The following is a 25634-nucleotide window of genomic DNA, read 5'->3' as shown; positions in this document are numbered from 1 at the left end:
AGACATTTTTTCAGAACAAACATCTTTAACTCAAATCTTTGCTTCTGGGGGGGTCCCTGGAACAACATATTTTTAGATGGGGTTCAGCTGTAACCTGACTCCGCCAGATGGGGCAGCAGAGAGTCCCCCCAGTGTACTCTCTGCTGCCCCATCTGGCGGAGTCAGGTTAGTTCAGCGGCCTCTTACATACAGGGATGGGGTTCAGATGGGGTTCAGATGGGGTTCAGATGCCTCTTACATACAGGGATGGGGTTCAGATGGGGTTCAGATGGGGTTCAGATGGGGTTCAGATGGGGTTCAGCTGCCTCTTACATACAAATGTTGGGTTCCTTGACATGAAATATAGAAACATATCAGAAAACTGTCAGGATTTAGAAGACATTCATTTTTTAAATGTTGACGTCAGGCCAAAATGGGTTAAGTATCATGTGACATGTCAAACTATAGAGGGGTGTTCATGATTCTGAATCCATTCCAAGCGTTAGCGTTGCACGGAGATGTGCAAATGTGATGAGATGAGTGAGGAGAGTAGCTAAAATTAATAAATGAGTCACTTGCTTTTTTTGCTTGGTGTTTCCTAGAGGTCCCAGATAGGCCTCGTCATCGTCGTCATCGTCGTCATCGTCGTCATCCTCATCGTCGTCGTATTCCTCGCTGCGTTGCGTCTGACCGAACGTCCTCCTCGTTCGGGGCGAAGAGATTCTACAACCAGTGGTGGAAAAAGTACTCAATTGTTTTACTTAAAAGTAAAAGTACCAATACTGCAATTTAGAAGTACTCCGTTACAAGTTAAAGTAACAATACTGCAATTTAGAAGTACTCCGTTACAAGTTAAAGTAACAATACTGCAATTTAGAAGTACTCCGTTACAAGTTCGTAATTGGAAATGTACTTGAGTGAAAGTACAAAAGTATCGGCATCAAAATGTACTTAAAGTACTACAAGTAAAAGTACTCATATTGCAGTCACATTTCACAAGTTCAAAATGTGTACAAAATCTATTGAAAATAGCAGATCTACAAGCTCACAATGCGTCGCGTTGCGACGCATTGTGAGCTTGTAGATCTGCTATTTTGTTTTGTACATCAATACTTTTTAATGTTGTTTTTAAAGTAATGGGAAGTTACATCACTCCAAAATGGACTCAATGGAAGTTACATCACTCCAAAATGGACTCAATGGAAGTTACATCACTCCAAAATGGCGGAGGCTCTGGTTGTTACTGCGTATATCTATTCTACGTCCGAGCATAGACATGGTAACGCCCCCCCTGCCTCTGATTGGCCTACAGACACTGAGCATAGACATGGTAACGCCCCCCTGCCTCTGATTGGCCTACAGACACTGAGCATAGACATGGTAACGCCCCCCTGCCTCTGATTGGCCTACAGACACTGAGCATAGACATGGTAACGCCCCCCTGCCTCTGATTGGCCTACAGACACTGAGCATAGACATGGTAACGCCCCCCTGCCTCTGATTGGCCTACAGACACTGAGCATAGACATGGTAACGCCCCCCTGCCTCTGATTGGCCTACAGACACTGAGCATAGACATGGTAACGCCCCCCTGCCTCTGATTGGCCGACAGACACTGAGCATAGACATGGTAACGCCCCCCTGCCTCTGATTGGCCTACAGACACTGAGCATAGACATGGTAACGCCCCCCTGCCTCTGATTGGCCTACAGACACTGAGCATAGACATGGTAACGCCCCCCTGCCTCTGATTGGCCTACAGACACTGAGCATAGACATGGTAACGCCCCCCTGCCTCTGATTGGCCTACAGACACTGAGCATAGACATGGTAACGCCCCCCTGCCTCTGATTGGCCTACAGACACTGAGCATAGACATGGTAACGCCCCCCTGCCTCTGATTGGCCTACAGACACTGAGCATAGACATGGTAACGCCCCCCTGCCTCTGATTGGCCGACACTACAGAATAACGCTGGTCTCACCAGACGGTCCTCCGTCCGAGAGAATGGCAGCTTGGCACGCGATGCGCGGCGGTAACTTGGCACGCGATGCGCGGCGGTAACTTGGCACGCGATGCGCGGCGGTAACTTGGCACGCGATGCGCGGCGGTAACTTGGCACGCGATGCGCGGCGGTAACTTGGCACGCGATGCGCGGCGGTAACTTGGCACGCGATGCGCGGCGGTAACTTGGCACGCGATGCGCGGCGGTAACGGTAACTTGTAACTTTACTTTTTGTAGAAGAGGCTCACTAATATTGTTTATGCCGTTTGCTTTGATTGAATAATTGATTGATTGAACACGTATTTGTATGATTTGATTTGGGTGTGTTCTAAATTAAAGTGTTAGTGTTGATTAGCATGTATTAATCTAATTATAGTAAACTAATACTATAGTTTTAGTAGTAATTATAGTAAACAAAAATAAAGATCAAGGGAAGAGACATTTTTAAACGTTTACACTGTACACGGCATAAACAATATGTTAGTTTGCCTCTTCTACAAAACATTAAAGTTACTGCCGCGCGTCCCACCCCCCCCCCCCCCAAGCTGTCATTCTCTTGTATTATAAAGTTACTGCTGCGCGTCGCGTGCCAAGCTGTCATTCTCTTGTATTATAAAGTTACTGCTGCGCGTCGCGTGCCAAGCTGTCATTCTCTTGTATTATATCGTACTTGTATTATTTATGTATTTCCCACCACAGAGTAACCTCTTGGCAGACTATCCAGCATTATATCCACCTCGGAGGAAAGTCTGGTAAGGCCGGCAATGTTGGTAGGCCAATCAGAGGCAGGCGGGGCGTTACCATGTCTATGCTCAGTGTGGGTAGGCCAATCAGAGGCAGGCGGGGCGTTACCATGTCTATGCTCGGACGTAGAATAGATACGCGTTGTTACTATAGGACCTAATGTGAGTTTGGTCCCTTGTTGTAGAACCTGTAGGGTTGGGGTTACGTGTCGTAGAGGTTACGTGTCGTAGAGGTTACGTGTCGTAGAGGTTACGTGTCGTAGAGGTTATGTGTCGTAGAGGTTACGTGTCGTAGAGGTTATGTGTCGTAGAGGTTACGTGTCGTAGAGGTTATGTGTCGTAGAGGTTACGTGTCGTAGAGGTTACGTGTCGTAGAGGTTATGTGTCGTAGAGGTTACGTGTCGTAGAGGTTACGTGTCGTAGAGGTTATGTGTCGTGGAACCTCTTTTGGGGAGCCGTGTCTTCCCTTGAAGCGACAGCCTCGTCGCTCTGGAAGAAGTTGACCTCCTCTTCCTCTGGCTCCTCCCCCAGGAGGACGTTCCTGCCCTCTTCCTCTGGCTCCTCCCCCAGGAACACGTTCCTGCTTCTGATGTCTTCCTCAGTGGACCTGGAACTCAGTGCACCTGCAGTTCAGTGAAATAAATAATATCTAAGATCACCTGCAGTTCAGTGAAATAAATAATATCTAAGATCACCTGCAGTTCAGTGAAATAAATAATATCTAAGATCACCTGCAGTTCAGTGAAATAAATAATATGGGCTGGGAGGATATAATATTTTGGATTTTTACTTTTATCACAATTGGATCGTGGAATTGGATTCCTTTGGCCAGGACAACCGTGACACGATCTTTTGGTATTGCACAGAGTGCCGCGCTACGAGCTTGTAGGTCTGCTATTTTTGAAAAATCGTGAAAATGTGGTACAAATCTTTGAATATATATTCTTTCAGAGCAAACGTATATTTTACTCAGAGCTTCCGTTGCTCCAGACTGTACGACGGAAGCATTTGGAAATTGCGAGAGGCAACAGTCCGGCAACGCAAGACAACTGAGCATGCGTCTTAGTTCTTAAGTTCCTAAGAACTGGGTCTTACCTAAGAACTGGGTCTTACCTAACAACTGGGTCTTACCTAAGAACTGGGTCTTACCTAACAACTGGGTCTTACCTAAGAACTGGGTCTTACCTAACAACTGGGCCTTAACTAAGAACTGGGTCTTACCTAACAACTGGGTCTTAACTAAGAACTGGGCCTTAACTAAGAACTGGGTCTTACCTAAGAACTGGGTCTTACCTAAGAACTGGGTCTTACCTAAGAACTGGGCCTTAACTAAGAACTGGGCCTTAACTAAGAACTGGGCCTTACCTAACAACTGGGTCTTACCTAACAACTGGGTCTTAACTAAGAACTGGGCCTTAACTAAGAACTGGGTCTTACCTAAGAACTGGGTCTTACCTAAGAACTGGGTCTTACCTAACAACTGGGTCTTACCTAACAACTGGGTCTTACTTAAGAACTGAGAACTGGGTCTTACCTAAGAACTGGGTCTTACCTAAGAACTGGGCCTTACCTAATAACTGGGTCTTACCTAAGAACTGGGCCTTACCTAACAACTGGGTCTTACCTAAGAACTGGGTCTTACCTAACAACTAGGTCTTACCTAGCAACTGGGTCTTACCTAAGAACTGGGTCTTACCTAACAACTGGGTCTTACCTAAGAACTGGGTCTTACATAAGAACTGGGTCTTACCTAAGAACTGGGTCTTACCTAACAACTGGGTCTTACCTAACAACTGGGTCTTACCTAACAACAGGGTCTTACCTAAGAACTGGGTCTTACCTAACAACTGGGTCTTACCTAAGAAGTGGGTCTTACCTAACAACTGGGTCTCACCTAACAACTGGGTCTTACCTAACAACTGGGTCTTACCTAACAACTGGGTCTTACCTAACAACTGGGTCTTAACTAAGAACTGGGCCTTAACTAAGAACTGGGTCTTACCTAAGAACTGGGTCTTACCTAAGAACTGGGTCTTACCTAACAACTGGGTCTTACCTAAGAACTGGGCCTTAACTAAGAACTGGGTCTTACCTAAGAACTGGGTCTTACCTAACAACTGGGTCTTACCTAACAACTGGGTCTTACCTAACAACTGGGTCTTAACTGGGTCTTAGCTAAGAACTGGGTCTTACCTAAGAAATGGGTCTTACCTAACAACTGGGTCTTACCTAACAACTGGGTCTTACCTAAGAACTGGGCCTTGCCTAACAACTGGGTCTTACCTAAGAACTGGGTCTTACTTAAGAACTGGGTCTTACCTAAGAACTGGGTCTTACCTAAGAACTGGGTCTTACCTAAGAACTAAGAACTGGGCCTTGCCTAACAACTCTTAAGAACTGAGAACTGGGTCTTACCTAAGAACTGGGTCTTACCTAAGAACTAAGAACTGGGCCTTGCCTAACAACTGGGTCTTACCTAAGAACTGGGTCTTACCTAAGAACTGGGTCTTACCTAACAACTGGGTCTTACATAAGAACTGGGTCTTACTTAAGAACTGAGAACTGGGTCTTACCTAAGAACTGGGTCTTACCTAAGAACTGGGTCTTACCTAAGAACTGGGCCTTACCTAACAACTGGGTCTTACCTAAGAACTGGGTCTTACCTAATAACTGGGTCTTACCTAACAACTGGGTCTTACCTAGCAACTGGGTCTTACCTAAGAACTGGGTCTTACCTAACAACTGGGTCTTACCTAAGAACTGGGTCTTACCTAACAACTGGGTCTTACCTAACAACTGGGTCTTACCTAAGACTCTTACCTAAGAACTGGGTCTTACCTAACAACTGGGTCTTACCTAACAACTGGGTCTTACCTAATAACTGGGTCTTACCTAACAACTGGGTCTTACCTAGCAACTGGGTCTTACCTAAGAACTGGGTCTTACCTAACAACTGGGTCTTACCTAGCAACTGGGTCTTACCTAGCAACTGGGTCTTACCTAGCAACTGGGTCTTACCTAAGAACTGGGTCTTACCTAAGAACTGGGTCTTACCTAAGAACTGGGTCTTACCTAACAACTGGGTCTTACCTAACAACTGGGTCTTACCTAACAACTGGGTCTTACCTAAGAACTCCAGGACCACGGGGCACGTGGCCAGCGCGGGGTGGCCGGCGATGAACCTGAGCAGCTCGTCGAAGGCGGCGCGGCGCTCTCGGATGTCGGCCTCGCCCACAAACAGAGCCTTGCGTGGCATGGCTGGCATGGTGGCCACGCCAGGGTACTGCGCCACCAGCCTGGAGTGAAACGCCTCCATTTCACTGTAGGTCTTTGGAACCTTCAAAAGAAGAAAAGGCAATATCGTATAATAGTGGCAAGAATTAGCATTTCAGTCTCATGGCTATTGACCTATTGACCTATGACCTATCATGGCTATTGGCGTAATTGACGTAATTGAATAAAAAAATACCTCATTACCCTTGACGTAAATGACGTAATCGTTTAATTCCCTATAATCGGGGGCTTAATGTAGCAAAATGTAGCAACTTTTTGCTAGATTGGCTAACGGCCAATGTAATCTACCTAAAACCGGCCGAAATCCTCGCGTGCACGCTCTCACACGCACGCGCGCAGCCTTTATGTGCATCGCTGCGTAAAATGCGATATTTGGGGCTTGAATAGAGCTTAATTTGACTTAAAATAAACGATGATAGCTTAGCATCCCGGACATCTGACTGTATAACACAGTGAAGAAAACTAGCGGATGTTGTGATCCGCTGAACCGGAAGTGACATCGCCAGATTCACTATATTGGGTAAAAATGGGCATAATGGTGAAGTTACCGCCACCATCAGGAGTCAGTGTCTAATATTACCGCGTTAGAATGAGATATAGTGTGTATGTCACAGATTTTTCTATTGGCATTAAAATGATGAATTAAACATAGTGAATAGTGCAGGTAGATAAATAATAATGGGGTGTGTCTATGGGGTGTGTCTATGGGGTAATGGGGTGTGTCTATGGGGTGTGTCTATGGGGTGTATATATGGGATGTGTCTATGGGGTAATGCGGTGTGTCTATGGGGTGTGTCTATGGGGTAATGGGGTGTGTCTATGGGGTGTGTCTATGGGATGTGTCTATGGGGTTATGGGGTGTGTCTATGGGGTAATAGGGTGTGTCTATGGGGTGTGGCTATGGGGTAATGGGGTGTGTCTATGGGGTGTGTCTATGGGGTGTGTCTATGGGGTAATGGGGTGTGTCTATGGGGTGTGTCTATGGGGTGTGTCTATGGGGTAATGGGGTGTGTCTATGGGGTGTGTCTATGGGGTAATGGGGTGTGTCTATGGGGTAATGGGGTGTGTCTATGGGGTGTGTCTATGGGGTGTGTCTATGGGGTAATGGGGTGTGTCTATGGGGTGTGTCTATGGGGTAATGGGGTGTGTCTATGGGGTAATGGGGTGTGTCTATGGGGTGTGTCTATGGGGTTTTGGGTTGTGTCTATGGGGTGTCTATGGGGTGTGTCTATGGGGTGTGTCTATGGGGTAATGGGGTGTGTCTATGGGGTAATGGGGTGTGTCTATAGGGTGTGTCTATGGGGTTTTGGGTTGTGTCTATGGGGTGTCTATGGGGTGTGTCTATGGGGTGTGTCTATGGGGTGTGTCTATGGGGTAATAGGGTGTGTCTATGGGGTTATGGGTTGTGTCTATGGGGTGTGTCTATGGGGTAATGGGGTGTGTCTATGGGGTGTGTCTATGGGGTAATAGGGTGTGTCTATGGGGTGTGTCTATGGGGTGTTGTGTTACCATCAGCTGCACCGTGTCTCCAGGCCGGTGTCTCGGGGACTTGAAGGCCGCCAGTCGGGTCACTACGATGATATGGTACTCCACGTGACCCGTCATCATGGCTCCTCTCACCTCCTGGTAGACCGGGACATGGAGGTCCAGACCGGTGGTCTGGTTCTGCAGGGGTCTGGGGGGGAGACAGACTGGTTTCTGAACCGCCCTGCGTACCACCGGTCACTGAACCGCCCTGCGTACCACCGGTCACTGAACCACCCTGCATACCACCGGTCACTGAACCACCCTGCGTACCACCGGTCACTGAACCGCCCTGCGTACCACCGGTCACTGAACCGCCCTGCGTACCACCGGTCACTGAACCACCCTGCGTACCACCGGTCACTGAACTGCCCTGCGTACCACCGGTGTTGAATTTGCACAAGATTTTTGCCACTTTCAAATGACAGCCGTCCGTAGGTGCTCTTTGAGAGGTAGGTTCTCTTTGAGAGCGTAGGTTCTCTTTGAGAGGTAGGTTCTCTTTGAGAGCGTAGGTTCTCTTTGAGAGGTAGGTTCTCTTTGAGAGCGTAGGTTCTCTTTGAGAGCGTAGGTTTCTCTTTGAGAGTGTAGGTTCTCTTTGAGAGTGTAGGTGCTCTTTGAGAGGTAGGTTCGCTTTGAGAGGTAGGTGCTCTTTGAGAGGTAGGTTCTCTTTGAGAGGTAGGTTCTCTTTGAGAGGTAGGTTCTCTTTGAGAGGTAGGTGCTCTTTGAGAGGTAGGTTCTCTTTGAGAGGTAGGTTCTCTTTGAGAGGTAGGTTCTCTTTGAGAGGTAGGTTCTCTTTGAGAGCGTAGGTTCTCTTTGAGAGCGTAGGTTCTCCTTGAGAGGTAGGTTCTCTTTGAGAGGTAGGTTCTCTTTGAGAGGTAGGTTCCCTTTGAGAGCTAGGTTCTCTTTGAGAGGTAGGTTCTCTTTGAGAGGTAGGTTCTCTTTGAGAGGTAGGTTCTCTTTGAGAGGTAGTTTCTCTTTGAGAGGTAGGTTCTCTTTGAGAGGTAGGTTCTCTTTGAGAGGTAGGTTCTCTTTGAGAGCGTAGGTGCTCTTTGAGAGGTAGGTTCTCTTTGAGAGGTAGTTTCTCTTTGAGAGGTAGGTTCTCTTTGAGAGGTAGGTTCTCTTTGAGAGGTAGGTTCTCTTTGAGAGGTAGGTGCTCTTTGAGAGCGTAGGTTCTCTTTGAGAGGTAGGTTCTCTTTGAGAGGTAGTTTCTCTTTGAGAGGTAGGTTCTCTTTGAGAGGTAGGTGCTCTTTGAGAGCGTAGGTTCTCTTTGAGAGGTAGGTTCTCTTTGAGAGGTAGGTGCTCTTTGAGCGGTTTTGAAGGAGTCATGACATGTCTTAATGACATGTCATGTCTTTTTTTTCCTTTTTTTTTACACAAAATATTATGGTGATTTCTTTATTATTCACTATAGTCCTAATAGAGCCCCAGAAATTACATATTATGGACACAAAAGATCACAGGATCTACTGAATGTGAAGGTAGCCTACTGGGGGGAAGCCATACTGTGTTGTAGGCTCAATATGTCAGTTTGTCACATTCAGTAGATCCCGTGATCTTTTGTGGCCAGATGTAATTTCTTGGGGTCTAGTAGGACTATAGTAAATTAAAAAAACACACCCGTGTGAAGTGAGGGGCGCTAATATATTAAGGTCTATCATGTTGATTAGGTGATGTCAATGCGTTTACAAAACAAACATTGAACTAAAGACAAACATTAAACCTGTGTATAGGAGGGGCTAGCACCCCTCAAAAATAAAATCAATAAATAAATAGGGAAAACCTGGGGAGAGCAAGGACTTGAACTCATGCTTCCTTCATGCATGAGGAGTCCAAGTCGCTCCTTTACACCTGACAGGGGGGAGTTTCCCTGGTTGGACGTAGCGCGTGGAAGGAACACGTTATTCCAACCAGTTCCTTTCCCCTCCATCAGGCGCCCCGGCTGGCCAGGGGGAGGCAGTATAGAGACCAGTTCCTTTTGGAACTGGTTGCATTACTGCCCCCTTCTGTATACCTCAGTATCTTTACTAATCTATTCCAGACTTACTGATACAAGGACTTAAGCTTCTAAAAGAAATAATGCTGCTGTAATTAAAATTAAGAAAATAATCTCAATAGTGGATAGACTGAATGATTAACTATACCCCAAAAATATATACATTTTACCACTACTCTTAACTCTAAAAAAGTATTATGACTGAAATTGTCATAATAAATGTAATAGAATTCTTAAACCATTTTGGGGGGCCGGAACCCTTTTTGGTGTTTAAGCTTTATGTTATACTTTAGCTATTGAAAAATACAAGCTCATAGCACGGAACCGAGTGCTGCGCTACGAGCTTGTAGGTCTGTTATTTTTTTTTAATCGTGAAAATGTAGCACAAATCATTGAATATATTCTTTCAGAATGTTTTTAACTCAAATCTTTGCGTCTGGGGGGTCCCTGGAACAACATATTTTCAGATGGGGGTCGGAGGCCTGGAATTTTTCACATCTGCTCTTTATAGCGCCACCAGGAGGCCGACATATGTAAAACACATTTTCTAATATTACTCCTTCAGATTTTATCCAAATTTCCCGCAAATCGGTACACATGCTCTCCATAGTCATGTGATCAAGACGGGTTTGTTTGATTTCTCAGAATCCACCCTCATTGGCTACAATTGGCTTCTAAACTTTTCAGGAGTAGCCCGCTTTGTACCCGTTTTGTACAAATCGCCACAACTACTCAACGCAGCGTCCGATTGTGGTGAAACTGTGCATGCATATTCCCACTAGGCTTTGGAAGAAATGCCACTTGACAGTATTCAAATCAGCCTCATGGTGGCGCTACAACAGGCCAAGCCGCGTCGTTTATATTGCTCCTAAATATTTTGCCAAACATCACACAAACACTCCTATCCTCCTGGTGGAGACCTGTGCCCAGAAGGGCACTTTTTCTAGTTTTGATTTTGATTTTGTATATAGTGCTTAAATTATTCCTTGGTTTGTGATCAGATTGACTGCTTAATGAACAGTAAAGACATCAGGATTAGGTTAAACCTGCTGTTAGCCTGGTCCGGAGCAGGCTAAATCCACAGCATTAGTTTCCATGGTAACTAGTGTGGCATTGCTTTCATGAAACTGAATCAAGCCTCAACATATCCAGGTTAACTGGCCAAATGAATCTGGCAAGATTAACCAGCTTTCATGAAACCGGTTAATCGCTGATCCAGGATATATTAAACCAGGATATCTGTTAAATCCAGGATATATTAAACCAGGATATCTGTTAAATCCCGGTTTAATCTCTAATCCAAGTTTCGTGAAACAGGCCCCAGGTTTTTATTATATGATTTGATGTATTGTAATCAGCAAAGACATTCTGTGTTTTTCATGACATTGTGCCATGCATGCTGAAACAAAGCGGAATACACACATTAACAAAAATAGTTTCGTATTTACATCGAGTGTAATACCGGCTTTCACCTGACGCGCCCCGCCCCTATAGTAGGCTACCACGACCCCCGTAACTTCCGACACAGACGGGATTAAAAAGACGTGGAATGTTTATTCTTTTATTGGAAGGAAAAAACTAAACACGGACTAATAGCCTACATACACTCATACAATGTTCCGAATGAGAGTTGCTACACAGGGCCACTGTATGTTACATACTACGTCTGTAGAAGTATACTGGCTTGGCTTTATGTAGGGGATTGTTGTGACCAAGACTGTGGAAAATAACTATATAAAGCTTACAGTGTTGTTTACACAAGCACTTCTTAGGGAAGGCTGAGAAGAACTATGAATAATATGAATGTTCATATAGAATATATCGAGCCCTATAGGGAGTTGTGCGCCTGTATAGCCTATAGTATAGCCTATAGTATAGCCTATAGTACAGACTATACAGGCGCACAACTCCGGAGTTTTCACAACATGGTCTATAGGCTATATGCACTGCGATGAACGACGTGTCCAACATTGACCATGTTTCCCCCTGTTTTTAATGTGTGTTATTAGGACCCAGACCGAGGAGCCTTCATGCACCGTAATGGACTTTAGGCACTTTATTCACCACAACAAAACAGTCACATGATGAGACCGTTTGAGGCAGAGGAAGACAAGTTAACCCTTAAGGCTCAAAGTAAGAGTTTGTATACTAACAGACCAAGATAGTAAGAGATATCGATCGGAAGCGGAACGCGCGAAGGGGGAGGATAAAAACACAACAAAACATGAAAGAATAAAGTTGCAATTAAAAAGTTGTTACCTGTTTGTTACCAGTCCGTCCGGCATGACGTCTGTCTGCCTGCCTGTCTGCCTGTCTGTCTGCCTGCCTGCCTGCCTGCCTGCCTGCCTGTCTGTCTGTCTGTCTGTCTGTCTGTCTGTCTGTCTGTCTGCCTGCCTGCCTGTCTGCCTGCCTGCCTGTCTGCCTGCCTGCCTGCCTGTCTGTCTGTCTGTCTGTCTGTCTGCCTGCCTGCCTGCCTGCCTGTCTGTCTGATGATGATCACGAGATTCAGAAACATTCTGTCATCAAAAACCTCTCGGTTTAGCCTCGGTATACTCAGGCTCCGCCCACAATGTTTATCCAGATAATAGCCATGCAACTTGCTAAAAGTATAGGTCGAATTTGACGCTTGCATGTCATGATGCAAGCGTCAAATTTGACCTACTTGTACTATTATTATTATTATTAAAGGAACAAGCAGTCCTGAAAGGACTTGGTCCTTTATTGTTATTGTTAGTGTTTTTCTTCTCCTTCTCCTTCCGCCAAAAATAGCAGTTCTGGCTGAACCGTGCAGTCGGTTTTCGCGAAATTTGGAGATATGGTAGAGGGCCATGCCAGATCGTGAGGATGCGAAGCCCACAACCATTGGCCAAAGGGTGGCGCTATAGCACTCAATTGAAAATGCTAACTTTGACCACGCGTAGCTCATGAACCGTTTGACCGTCGGCAATAAAACATCGATACACATATGCGTCTTCTCATGCCGAACGAGTACCGTGCTCTTACTTTTGACCTCTGGGGTTTTTTTAAGTGAAAAAAATGAAGGTTTTATGAGCCAATGAAAATTGCCATTTTGTGAAAATTATTCTTTACTTACTCTGTCTTTGTTCTGTTGTTGTGCCTGTGGCTTTGCTGACCTCTGCTGGTCTAAAGTGCCTCACCTGTCAATCACCTGAGGGCTCTGGCTGCCACACCCTGTGTGAGCTGTTCGTGATTAGTGGCAGGCTATATAAGAGACCTGTGGCCAGCAGCTCATTGTCTCTATAAGAGACCTGTGACCAGCAGCTCATTGTCTCTATAAGAGACCTGTGGCCAGCAGCTCATTGTCTCTATAAGAGGACCTGTGGCCAGCAGCTCATTGTCTCTATAAGAGGACCTGTGGCCAGCAGCTCATTGTCTCTATAAGAGGACCTGTGGCCAGCAGCTCATTGTCTCTATAAGAGGACCTGTGGCCAGCAGCTCATTGTCTCTATAAGAGGACCTGTGGCCAGCAGCTCATTGTCTCTATAAGAGGACCTGTGGCCAGCAGCTCATTGTCTCTATAAGAGGACCTGTGGCCAGCAGCTCATTGTCTCTATAAGAGACCTGTGACCAGCAGCTCATTGTCTCTATAAGAGACCTGTGACCAGCAGCTCATTGTCTCTATAAGAGGACCTGTGGCCAGCAGCTCATTGTCTCTATAAGAGGACCTGTGGCCAGCAGCTCATTGTCTCTATAAGAGACCTGTGGCCAGCAGCTCATTGTCTCTATAAGAGACCTGTGGCCAGCAGCTCATTGTCTCTATAAGAGGACCTGTGGCCAGCAGCTCATTGTCTCTATAAGAGACCTGTGGCCAGCAGCTCATTGTCTCTATAAGAGGACCTGTGTCCAGCAGCTCATTGTCTCTATAAGAGACCTGTGGCCAGCAGCTCATTGTCTCTATAAGAGGACCTGTGGCCAGCAGCTCATTGTCTCTATAAGAGGACCTGTGGCCAGCAGCTCATTGTCTCTATAAGAGGACCTGTGGCCAGCAGCTCATTGTCTCTATAAGAGGACCTGCAGCTCATTGTCTCTATAAGAGGACCTGTGGCCAGCAGCTCATTGTCTCTATAAGAGACCTGTGGCCAGCAGCTCATTAAGAGAGTGGCCAGCAGCTGCAGCTCATTGTCTCCCAAACACCCAAACTGAACAGTTGTGTTCCCTTTTTGTTGCTGTTATTATTTAGTTAAGTTTCAGATGGGCTGGTCGTAGTTTCTTATTTTGCTTTGGTAGTTTATGGGGAGTCTGGGGACTCTGACATGCACAGAGTGGTAGTTTATGGGGAGTCTGGGGACTCCGACATGCATATAGTGGTAGTTTATGGGGAGTCTGGGGACTCTGACATGCACAGAGTGGTAGTTTATGGGGAGTCTGGGGACTCTGACATGCACAGAGTGGTAGTTTATGGGGAGTCTGGGGACTCTGACATGAACAGAGTGGTAGTTTATGGGGAGTCTGGGGACTCTGACATGCACAGAGTGGTAGTTTATGGGGAGTCTGGGGACTCCGACATGCATATAGTGGTAGTTTATGGGGAGTCTGGGGACTCTGACATGCATATAGTGGTAGTTTATGGGGAGTCTGGGGACTCTGACATGCACAGAGTGGTAGTTTATGGGGAGTCTGGGGACTCTGACATGCACAGAGTGGTAGTTTATGGGGAGTCTGGGGACTCTGACATGCACAGAGTGGTAGTTTATGGGGAGTCTGGGGACTCTGACATGCACAGAGTGGTAGTTTATGGGGAGTCTGGGGACTCCGACATGCACCCCTCCTACAGCTTTGAGGGGTGCTAGCCCCTCCTATATACAGTTTTGAGGGGCGCTAGCCCCTCCTATATACAGCTTTGAGGGGTGCTAGCCCCTCCTACAGCTTTGAGGGGTGCTAGCCCCTCCTATATACAGCTTTGAGGGGCGCTAGCCCCTCCTATATACAGCTGTGAGGGGTGCTAGCCCCTCCTATATACAGCTTTGAGGGGTGCTAGCCCCTCCAATATACAGCTGTGAGGGGTGCTAGCCCCCACACGTCTCATATAATTTGCCATTGACAATGAAAGGAGAAATTATATGTGCCTCAAATATGACGTAAATTGTCAACGCCATTGACAATGAAGGGGGCAATGTACGTCATATGTAGACAAGCTAATCGGCTAACCATTCACATACATTCAGTTGTTCATGAGATGATGTATGATGATGTATAACGTTAAGAGCGCCCCTCACTTCACACGGGTGTGATTTCTGATTTACTCTAGCCCCTCCTATATACAGGTTTGTTTTAAAAACGCCATTGACAATGAATGGAAAATAATATTGTCCTTGTCGTTTGTTTTACATCACCATTACATCACCATTACATCACCATTACATCACCTAATCAACATATGAGTTAGACTTTAATATATTAGCGCCTCTCACTTCACACTGGTGTGATTTTTACACGACTATGTTCAGTGTTTTGCCAAAATTTCACTCTTGTACTTCTGAAAGTCTATATATAGGCCTATATTGTACATCCCTAGTGCCCACTGTCTGTCTGTCTGTCTGTCTGTCTGTCGGTGTCTCCCTCTCTCCCACCTCTCACTCCCCCCCCCCCCCCCCCCCCTCTCTCTCTCTCTCTCTCTCTCTCTCTCTTCAATTAGCTTTATTGGCATGAATGTAATAACTACAGTGTTGCCAAAGCATGAAATGCAGCAAAAAAACGAAATAAAATAAAATATAACAGAAAACAAACCTTCAAAATATAATATGCAAATACTGTCATACTGGTCAAAATGTACAGTATTATATGTGTCCGTGGTGTGTGTGTGTGTGTGTGTGTGTGTGTGTGTGTGTGTGTGTGTGTGTGTGTGTGTGTGTGTGTGTGTGTGTGTGTGTGTGTGTGTGTGTGTGTGTGTCAAGATAATGGTCAAATTGTGTATTTTTTTTCCTGCGTGTCCCTCATGTTGTGACATGCAGTCACATACTGTGCAGCCAGATGTGCTGCCGGTCCCTCTCCTAATACAATGAGTTGTTTTTCATTGTCATCTAATTCTTTATAATTTGGGATCAACAACTCAAAAATTAGACACAAAGACAGTTACACACCTCCCCCAGCAGGGGGCGACATTGTGCATGCTGCGTCAACAACAACAACAACCACGTTGACCCGGAAGTAAGTAAGTATAGTGCGTGTAGTGTTTCCGGGGTCACGGTGCTGCTGCTGCTGCCGAACAGTAAACAAAGAGCGACACGCTATTATTATAATTATTACTATTAATAATAACTCTATGGTGAAACATGTCTCCTCAAGGAGGTAAAGTACTATTATAATTAATATTAATAATAACTCTTTGGTGAAACATGTCTCCTCAAGGAGGTAAAGTACTATTATAATTAATATTAATAATAACTATGGTGAAACATGTCTCCTCAAGGAGGTAATTACTATTATAATTAATATTATTAATAACTCTATGGTGAAACATGTCTCCTAAAGGAGGTAATTACTATTATAATTAATATTATTAATAACTCTATGGTGAAACATGTCTCCTAAAGGAGGTAATTACTATTATAATTAATATTATTAATAACTCTATGGTGAAACATGTCTCCTAAAGGAGGTAATTACTATTATAATTAATATTCTTAATAACTCTATGGTGAAACATGTCTCCTAAAGGAGGTAATTACTATTATAATTAATATTATTAATAACTCTATGGTGAAACATGTCTCCTAAAGGAGGTAATTACTATTATAATTAATATTCTTAATAACTCTATGGTGAAACATGTCTCCTAAAGGAGGTAATTACTATTATAATTAATATTATTAATAACTATGGTGAAACATGTCTCCTAAAAGAGGTAATTACTATTAATAACTCTATGGTGAAACATGTCTCCTAAAGGAGGTAAAGAGGTTCAAATGGAGTCTCTACGGATGTCCATCAATGAGCAGCTGCGGTCGGCGGGAGAGGACATCATATTGTGTGTTCTGCGTCGCGGTGCTAACAGCGATGTCTGCAGTGTGGAGCTCAGCGTCAGGGTGCTGGTGTTGGAGCGCCTCAGTGTGGCCGCGGCGTGTATGTGCAGCCTCTTCCAGAGAGAGATGGAGACACTGGAAACCCTGCTGGAGAAAAAGGACAGACTTCTGGACACGCTTTTACAGCCGCGCGTCAACCTACACAGAGCAGGTTGGTTCAACTTCCCCCCTAAAATCTGAATCCCCCCCCACCGCTCCCTCCCCCCTTTTCCCCCTCCGTGTAGGCTATATGTTTATTTTCCCTTTTTACCTCCTTTATGATGAATTCCTGTTCTGTTCTTTGGCTATATGGAAGTGTCTATTTGTACGTCTCTAAATGTTTTGATGAATTGAACAAGGTGGACCCTATTGTAAACAAGTGTAATGCTTAATTGGGTCGTCCACTCACAGTTAACAGTCTTTGTATCGAGTTGTGCTCGAAATGTACTGTAATTCTGCAAACTGTTAATAAATATGTCAATCAATCAATCAATCAACCAACCTACACAGAGTAGGTTGGTTCAACCTACACACACAGCAGTGTTGATTTCGTCGACTAAAACTACGAGACGAAAAATGTTCGTCGACTAACCTTTTTTCACTGACGAAAACTAAATGGAAACTAAATGAAAACTATGTGATGACTAAAACTAAGACTAAATATTCTGACAATTTCGCCAACGAATAAAAACTATACTAAAATGTTAGGAAGGGACTAGCCTCGGAAACCCAGACATTTTTATTTCCAGGGAGAGAGTGGCGCAAACGTCGATCACTCTCTGCTGATTTCTGATCGTCTGCACCTTCGTTAAATTGTCGCACACACGCACACCCGTACACACACACACACACACACACACACACACACACACTCCTCTCTCTCTCTGTCGCTCTAATTAATTAGTCTCATGTCGCACAGCTGCGTCTAGATTCCCCCGGCGGATCCTGCCGGGAGCTGCCTCTGCCATAGAAAGCATAGGTGGACTCCAGGCTAGGAAGGGACTAGTGGACAAGAGATCCAGAATAAGTCATTTTACACTTGGTTGCATGCTGAAAATAGCAGATCTACAAGCTTACAACGCGTCGGGCTGTGACGCGTTCTGAGCTTGTAGATCGGCTATTTTCAGCAAGTGTAAAATCAGTAATTTGGACTGTTTCAAAACCCGCCAAAATACATTTTAGTCGACTAAATCACCTGTAGATTTAGTCGACTAAAATCTTATGATATTTAGTCGACTAAAACTAGACTAACACAAAAACAATCCAGGCGACTAAAATAATGGTTAAAACACCAAAAAGGGGTTCCCATCCAGAATGGGTTAAAATGTGTGCATGTTGCACACATGCCTAAAATAGCTCTTATTTGCTCCGCCCTCGTTGAAAACTGCATTTCCAACTCCAGCTTGTCTCAGTTCAGGCTGCATGAACAGCACCCGAGCGCTCGGTTTCTGCCCCCTCAATGTCCTAACTCTTCTATTAGATGGCTCTGGGTTTCTGCCCCCTCAATGTCCTAACTCTTCTATTAGATGGCTCTGGGTTTCTGCCCCCTCAATGTCCTAACTCTTCTATTAGATGGCTCTGGGTTTCTGCCCCCTCAATGTCCTAACTCTTCTATTAGATGGCTCTGGGTTTCTGCCCCCCAATGTCCTAACTCTTCTATTAGATGGCTCTGGGTTTCTGCCCCCTCAATGTCCTAACTCTTCTATTAGATGGCTCTGGGTTTCTGCCCCCTCAATGTCCTAACTCTTCTATTAGATGGCTCTGGGTTTCTGCCCCCTCAATGTCCTAACTCTTCTATTAGATGGCTCTGGTTCAACCTACACACCGCAGGTTGGTTTAACTAACCTAGAGCAGGTTGGGTAGGTTGGTGGGCAGCTATAATACAGCAGGTTGGTTTAACTAACCTAGAGCAGGTTGGGTAGGTTGGTGGGCAGCTATAATCCATATCAGAGTCACTACAAAGAAGACATTACAATTCCGCCTACTGTAGGTATGTGTTCAAATGACTATCTCATATTGACATTCAGATAATGACATTCATTCTTTTCTAGAATGTAGAGGTATGTCCTGGCTTAAAGTATGCTAAGTTTTGAACCTCTCAGAGCTTCCATTGTGACTCTACATGACTTTAAAGTGCCTCAACGCCCAGACGGACAGGCCTTATTTTTACTTTGGGGTGTATAACTTTATTTATTACATGGCTTGGTTGAATGCTTGATTCTGATTGGTCAATCGCTGAATTCAGCTGTGAGTTATGTGATGATAATGACTGCTCCGCTGTATAACAGACCTGCATACTAAAACCCTCTGAGCACCAGCTGCGCGGCTGCGCCCGCTTGATTTACTGCTGTTTCCAACATGACGGCCATGTAAACACACACACACACTAGTGACACACAATGTCATTTACAGCTAAACGTTGCTCTTAAAAATGTTTTTGTAAACATTTGAGCGAGAAATAGACGAAGCAGTAAAACCCGAAAATTGATTATATTTGATCAACTCACTTCCTTGTTTTCCGACAGTGCTGCAGCCCTGCAGCTGGCCAGACGCAGCCAGCACGAACTTATGGAATACTTTTTTTGTTGTGTTTTGGGTCAATATATTAATTTATATTAGGTAGCCATGTAATAAGCGGGATAATATCTGGCTAGGTGGTCGTTGTCGGGAGATAATTCACCTTCAGGGAGTTTAACCACCTCGGCAAATCTCCCGACAACGACCACCTAGCCAGATATTATCCCTTACACATCAATTCCACCCCTTTTGCATTCAAATATTTTGACACAATAATCCATTTCATGTATGGGAGGCCTTAGGGCCGATTCATACTCCTATTTTACCGCTGTTTCGGCTCTGTAGTGCCGAAATGATTTCGGCTCGTCAGAAATTTTCAGTAGCACCGAAGAGCCGAGTTTAGGACGGTACCCGCCCCCCCAAACCTCAAATTACGTCACATTGTAGGCTCTACAGAGCCGAACCGACTTTTATTCGGCTCTAAAATAGGAGTATGAATCGGCCCTTAGAAATGAGGAAAAACTATGTTGTGTTTGGTCCTACCTCCGGTAGGCGTATCTCAACAACTATGTTGTGTTTGGTTCTACCTCCGGTAGGCGTATCTCAAAAACTATGTTGTGTTTGGTTCTACCTCCGGTAGGCGTATCTCAAAAACTATGTTGTGTTTGGTCCTACCTCCGGTAGGCGTATCTCAAAAACTATGTTGTGTTTGGTCCTACCTCCGGTAGGCGTATCTCAACAACTATGTTGTGTTTGGTCCTACCTCCGGTAGGGGTATCTCAACAACTATGTTGTGTTTGGTCCTACCTCCGGTAGGGGTATCTCAACAACTATGTTGTGTTTGGTCCTACCTCCGTTAGGGGTATCTCAACAACTATGTTGTGTTTGGTCCTACCTCCGGTAGGGGTATCTCAACAACTATGTTGTGTTTGGTCCTACCTCCGGTAGGGGTATCTCAACAACTATGTTGTGTTTGGTCCTACCTCCGGTAGGCGTATCTCAACAACTATGTTGTGTTTGGTCCTACCTCCGGTAGGGGTATCTCAACAACTATGTTGTGTTTGGTCCTACCTCCGGTAGGGGTATCTCAACAACTATGTTGTGTTTGGTCCTACCTCCGGTAGGGGTATCTCAACAACTATGTTGTGTTTGGTCCTACCTCCGGTAGGGGTATCTCAACAACTATGTTGTGTTTTGGTCCTACCTCCGGTAGGCGTATCTCAAAAACTAAAGCACTTATTGCCCATTTGTCACAGGACTAAATTTGATGATGTCATACTGTGGTTTATTTCTTATGGAGATGCTGTGATATTGTGGAGGTGCTATGAGATGAGATTATTGACTGAATGATCTAGGCCTTCAGCCAATCCAAGGGCACAGCCTATTTGTGGGTGTCACACACATGTTTGATTGAAGTATTTATTAACAGTTTGCAGAATTACAGTACATTTGATTGATTGATTGATGAATTAATTAACAGATTGGAGAATTACAGTACATTTCAAGCACAACTCAAAACAAAACTGTTAACTGTGGATGACCCAATAAAGCATTACACTTGTTTACGATAAGGCCCACCATGTTCAATTCATCATAACAATTAGAGACGTACAAATATACTCTATAGCAAAGAAAACAGGAAATCATCATAGAGGAGGTAAAAAAAGGAATGAAACAAACATACGCGGAGGGGAAAAAAGGGTGGGTGGGGGTTACCGGGGCCAGTTTCGAATTGCAGCCGTCCGTAGGTGCTCTTTGAGAGCGGTTTTGAAGGAGTCTAGGTATTCACATGTCTTAATGACTGTAGGTAGGGCGTTCCACATTTTGGTGGCGTAGGAGCGAAAATAAATTTCAAGTGTTACGACCCCGGGTCTATATGAGTATGGGAGGTTGGACTATAGGTAGGGTTAACCTTCTTTCCCCTGGTATGTGGTGGCTTGATGAGAGAGTGATGTGTGACAGGTGTGTCATCTGTGGAGGTGGGCAGAGAGTGATGTGTGACAGGTGTGTCATCTGTGGAGGTGGGCAGAGAGTGATGTGTGACAGGTGTGTCATCTGTGGAAGTGGGCAGAGAGTGATGTGTGACAGGTGTGTCATCTGTGGAGGTGGGCAGAGAGTGATGTGTGACAGGTGTGTCATTTGTGGAGGTGGGCAGAGAGTGATTGCGAACGCAGTGAGCATTTACTATGAGACCCAGCAGATCATGTCTGTCTGTCACGCTGTAACACCACCCGCCCACCACCAGAGGGCGCAGCTGTATCACACACAAAAACACACACACGCACGCACGCACGCACGCACGCACACACAAAACTTAACTTAAAAAAAAACTTAAAAAGGAAAAACACGCACGCACACACACACACACAACTTAACTTAAAAAAAAACTTAAAAAGGAAAAACTTTAAAAGGAAAAACTTAACTTAAAAACAAATCTTAAAAAACACAAAAAAAATAACTTAAAAAACCCCCTAAAAAATTACGTAATTTATTCTAATTGTTGTTTTTGCAATTTACGAGCTGCGTTCGCTTCCCGCGTTCGCGCGTCTTACTTGTGTGTGACAGGTGTGTCATCTGTGGAGGTGGGCAGAGAGTGATGTGTGACAGGTGTGTCATCTGTGGAGGTGGGCAGAGAGTGATGTGTGACAGGTGTGTCATCTGTGGAGGTGGGCAGAGAGTGATGTGTGACAGGTGTGTCATCTGTGGAGGTGGGCAGAGAGTGATGTGTGACAGGTGTGTCATCTGTGGAAGTGGGCAGAGAGTGATGTGTGACAGGTGTGTCATCTGTGGAAGTTGGCAGAGAGTGAGAGAGTTAAGTGACTGCTTTGGAAAGTAGGTGGCGACTTGGAGCCTGGAGGCGGTGATTGGTCTTCGGCAGGTGGTGGAGGAGGATAACAGGCCACCTCTGTTCAGTGCCAGGCGTCCTCTCTTCACTCTCATGTGGACTGCTCACTCTGTGCTCTATAATGTGTTCTCCTAGTGCCACTGTGTGTCACCTGTCGGGTTTGGTAAGGGTGGGGGGGTTCTTTATTTTGGGGCCCAGTTTCCTTCGTGTTGTTGAGTAGGAGTTAGGGTAGTAATTGTAATTTCCTTTGTTGATTCCGGACAGTTCAGTTAGGGCTAGAATAGTCCCCTAAAGACGAAATAAAACCCATGGAAAGGCTACTCCTGTTTTAAGAGGGGTCGCATCGCATTCATGTTTCAGTCCAGTTCCCCTATGCTTGTGCTGTAACACAAGTACAACTAAATACAAAGACTGTTAACTGTGAGTGGACGACACCGATAAAGCATTACACTTGTTACAAGAGGGTCCACCTTGTTCAATTCATCAAAACATTTAGAGACGTACGAATATACACTTCTATTTTAGACAAAGAACAGAACAGGAGGTGCGCAGCAGGAGGGAATTGGGAAAGGCCACAGGGAAGTCACGCCGTTTTTCACGTGTTTCATTTCGTGTTTGTTTGTTTTTCAGTTGTTTTCGAGTCACTTTCGGTTCATTTTGTTGTTTTAGTTCCAGTCAAACATCCGGCTTATGTTCTGCTGCTACCATCCTTATGTTCTGCTGCTACCATCCTTATGTTCTGCTACCATCCTTATGTTCTGCTACCATCCTTATGTTCTGCTGCTACCATCCTTATGTTCTGCTGCTACCATCCTTATGTTCTGCTGCTACCATCCTTATGTTCTGCTGCTACCATCCTTATGTTCTGCTGCTACCATCCTTATGTTCTGCTACCATCCTTATGTTCTGCTACCATCCTTATGTTCTGCTACCATCCTTATGTTCTGCTGCTACCATCCTTATGTTCTGCTGCTACCATCCTTATGTTCTGCTGCTACCATCCTTATGTTCTGCTGCTACCATCCTTATGTTCTGCTACCATCCTTATGTTCTGCTACCATCCTTATGTTCTGCTACCATCCTTATGTTCTGCTACCATCCTTATGTTCTGCTGCTACCATCCTTATGTTCTGCTACCATCCTTATGTTCTGCTACCATCCTTATGTTCTGCTACCATCCTTATGTTCTGCTGCTACCATCCTTATGTTCTGCTGCTACCATCCTTATGTTCTGCTACCATCCTTATGTTCTGCTGCTACCATCCTTATGTTCTGCTGCTACCATCCTTATGTTCTGCTACCATCCTTATGTTCTGCTACCATCCTTATGTTCTGCTACCATCCTTATGTTCTGCTGCTACCATCCTTATGTTCTGCTGCTACCATCCTTATGTTCTGCTGCTACCATCCTTATGTTCTGCTGCTACCATCCTTATGTTCTGCTACCATCCTTATGTTCTGCTGCTACCATCCTTATGTTCTGCTACCATCCTTATGTTCTGCTACCATCCTTATGTTCTGCTGCTACCATCCTTATGTTCTGCTACCATCCTTATGTTCTGCTACTACCATCCTTATGTTCTGCTACCATCCTTATGTTCTGCTACCATCCTTATGTTCTGCTACCATCCTTATGTTCTGCTGCTACCATCCTTATGTTCTGCTGCTACCATCCTTATGTTCTGCTACCATCCTTATGTTCTGCTGCTACCATCCTTATGTTCTGCTACCATCCTTATGTTCTGCTACCATCCTTATGTTCTGCTGCTACCATCCTTATGTTCTGCTACCATCCTTATGTTCTGCTACCATCCTTATGTTCTGCTACCATCCTTATGTTCTGCTACTACCATCCTTATGTTCTGCTACCATCCTTATGTTCTGCTACCATCCTTATGTTCTGCTACTACCATCCTTATGTTCTGCTACCATCCTTATGTTCTACTACCATCCTTATGTTCTGCTACCATCCTTATGTTCTGCTACTACCATCCTTATGTTCTGCTGCCATCCTTATGTTCTGCTGCTACCATCCTTATGTTCTGCTACCATCCTTATGTTCTGCTACCATCCTTATGTTCTGCTACCATCCTTATGTTCTGCTACCATCCTTATGTTCTGCTGCTACCATCCTTATGTTCTGCTGCTACCATCCTTATGTTCTGCTACTACCATCCTTATGTTCTGCTACCATCCTTATGTTCTGCTGCTACCATCCTTATGTTCTGCTACCATCCTTATGTTCTGCTGCTACAATCCTTATGTTCTGCTGCTACCATCCTTATGTTCTGCTGCTACAATCCTTATGTTCTGCTGCTACCATCCTTATGTTCTGCTGCTACCATCCTTATGTTCTGCTGCTACCATCCTTATGTTCTGCTGCTACCATCCTTATGTTCTGCTACCATCCTTATGTTCTGCTACCATCCTTATGTTCTGCTACCATCCTTATGTTCTGCTACCATCCTTATGTTCTGCTGCTACCATCCTTATGTTCTGCTACCATCCTTATGTTCTGCTACTACCATCCTTATGTTCTGCTGCTACCATCCTTATGTTCTGCTACCATCCTTATGTTCTGCTGCTACCATCCTTATGTTCTGCTACTACCATCCTTATGTTCTGCTGCTACCATCCTTATGTTCTGCTGCTACCATCCTTATGTTCTGCTACCATCCTTATGTTCTGCTACTACCATCCTTATGTTCTGCTACCATCCTTATGTTCTGCTACCATCCTTATGTTCTGCTGCTACCATCCTTATGTTCTGCTACCATCCTTATGTTCTGCTACCATCCTTATGTTCTGCTACCATCCTTATGTTCTGCTGCTACCATCCTTATGTTCTGCTGCTACCATCCTTATGTTCTGCTGCTACCATCCTTATGTTCTGCTGCTACCATCCTTATGTTCTGCTACCATCCTTATGTTCTGCTGCTACCATCCTTATGTTCTGCTACCATCCTTATGTTCTGCTACCATCCTTATGTTCTGCTGCTACCATCCTTATGTTCTGCTACCATCCTTATGTTCTGCTACTACCATCCTTATGTTCTGCTACCATCCTTATGTTCTGCTACCATCCTTATGTTCTGCTACCATCCTTATGTTCTGCTGCTACCATCCTTATGTTCTGCTGCTACCATCCTTATGTTCTGCTACCATCCTTATGTTCTGCTGCTACCATCCTTATGTTCTGCTACCATCCTTATGTTCTGCTACCATCCTTATGTTCTGCTGCTACCATCCTTATGTTCTGCTACCATCCTTATGTTCTGCTACCATCCTTATGTTCTGCTACCATCCTTATGTTCTGCTACTACCATCCTTATGTTCTGCTACCATCCTTATGTTCTGCTACCATCCTTATGTTCTGCTACTACCATCCTTATGTTCTGCTACCATCCTTATGTTCTACTACCATCCTTATGTTCTGCTACCATCCTTATGTTCTGCTACTACCATCCTTATGTTCTGCTGCCATCCTTATGTTCTGCTGCTACCATCCTTATGTTCTGCTACCATCCTTATGTTCTGCTACCATCCTTATGTTCTGCTACCATCCTTATGTTCTGCTACCATCCTTATGTTCTGCTGCTACCATCCTTATGTTCTGCTGCTACCATCCTTATGTTCTGCTACTACCATCCTTATGTTCTGCTACCATCCTTATGTTCTGCTGCTACCATCCTTATGTTCTGCTACCATCCTT

The 25634-nt window shown here is 44.9% G+C and overlaps 2 protein-coding genes across 2 annotated transcripts in view; one reads left to right on the top strand and one right to left on the bottom strand.

Annotated features, from left to right (window-relative positions):
- Positions 1–11969, bottom strand: part of hs1bp3 (HCLS1 binding protein 3) — a 29560-nt gene extending 17591 nt beyond the window's left edge. The window contains exons 1-5 of the mRNA XM_079504225.1: positions 11798–11969; positions 7531–7696; positions 5854–6064; positions 3170–3350; positions 559–702 (exon numbers count right to left, since the gene is read on the bottom strand). Of these exons, the coding sequence (XP_079360351.1) occupies positions 559–702; positions 3170–3350; positions 5854–6064; positions 7531–7696; positions 11798–11823 (728 nt within the window). The 5' untranslated portion in view covers positions 11824–11969. The remainder of the gene's footprint in view (positions 1–558; positions 703–3169; positions 3351–5853; positions 6065–7530; positions 7697–11797) is intronic.
- Positions 11970–15743: 3774 nt separating this feature from the next.
- The window catches only part of LOC306925204 (uncharacterized protein), a 200359-nt gene continuing 190468 nt past the window's right edge, over positions 15744–25634 (top strand). The window contains exons 1-2 of the mRNA XM_079503895.1: positions 15744–15847; positions 16448–16732. Of these exons, the coding sequence (XP_079360021.1) occupies positions 15832–15847; positions 16448–16732 (301 nt within the window). The 5' untranslated portion in view covers positions 15744–15831. The remainder of the gene's footprint in view (positions 15848–16447; positions 16733–25634) is intronic.

Source organism: Electrona antarctica (assembly GCF_951216825.1).
Source record: "Electrona antarctica genome assembly, chromosome: 6".
NCBI lineage: Eukaryota > Metazoa > Chordata > Actinopteri > Myctophiformes > Myctophidae > Electrona > Electrona antarctica.
The sequence above is the reverse complement of the archived record's forward strand: the minus strand, read 5'-3'. Positions and strand labels throughout refer to the sequence as shown.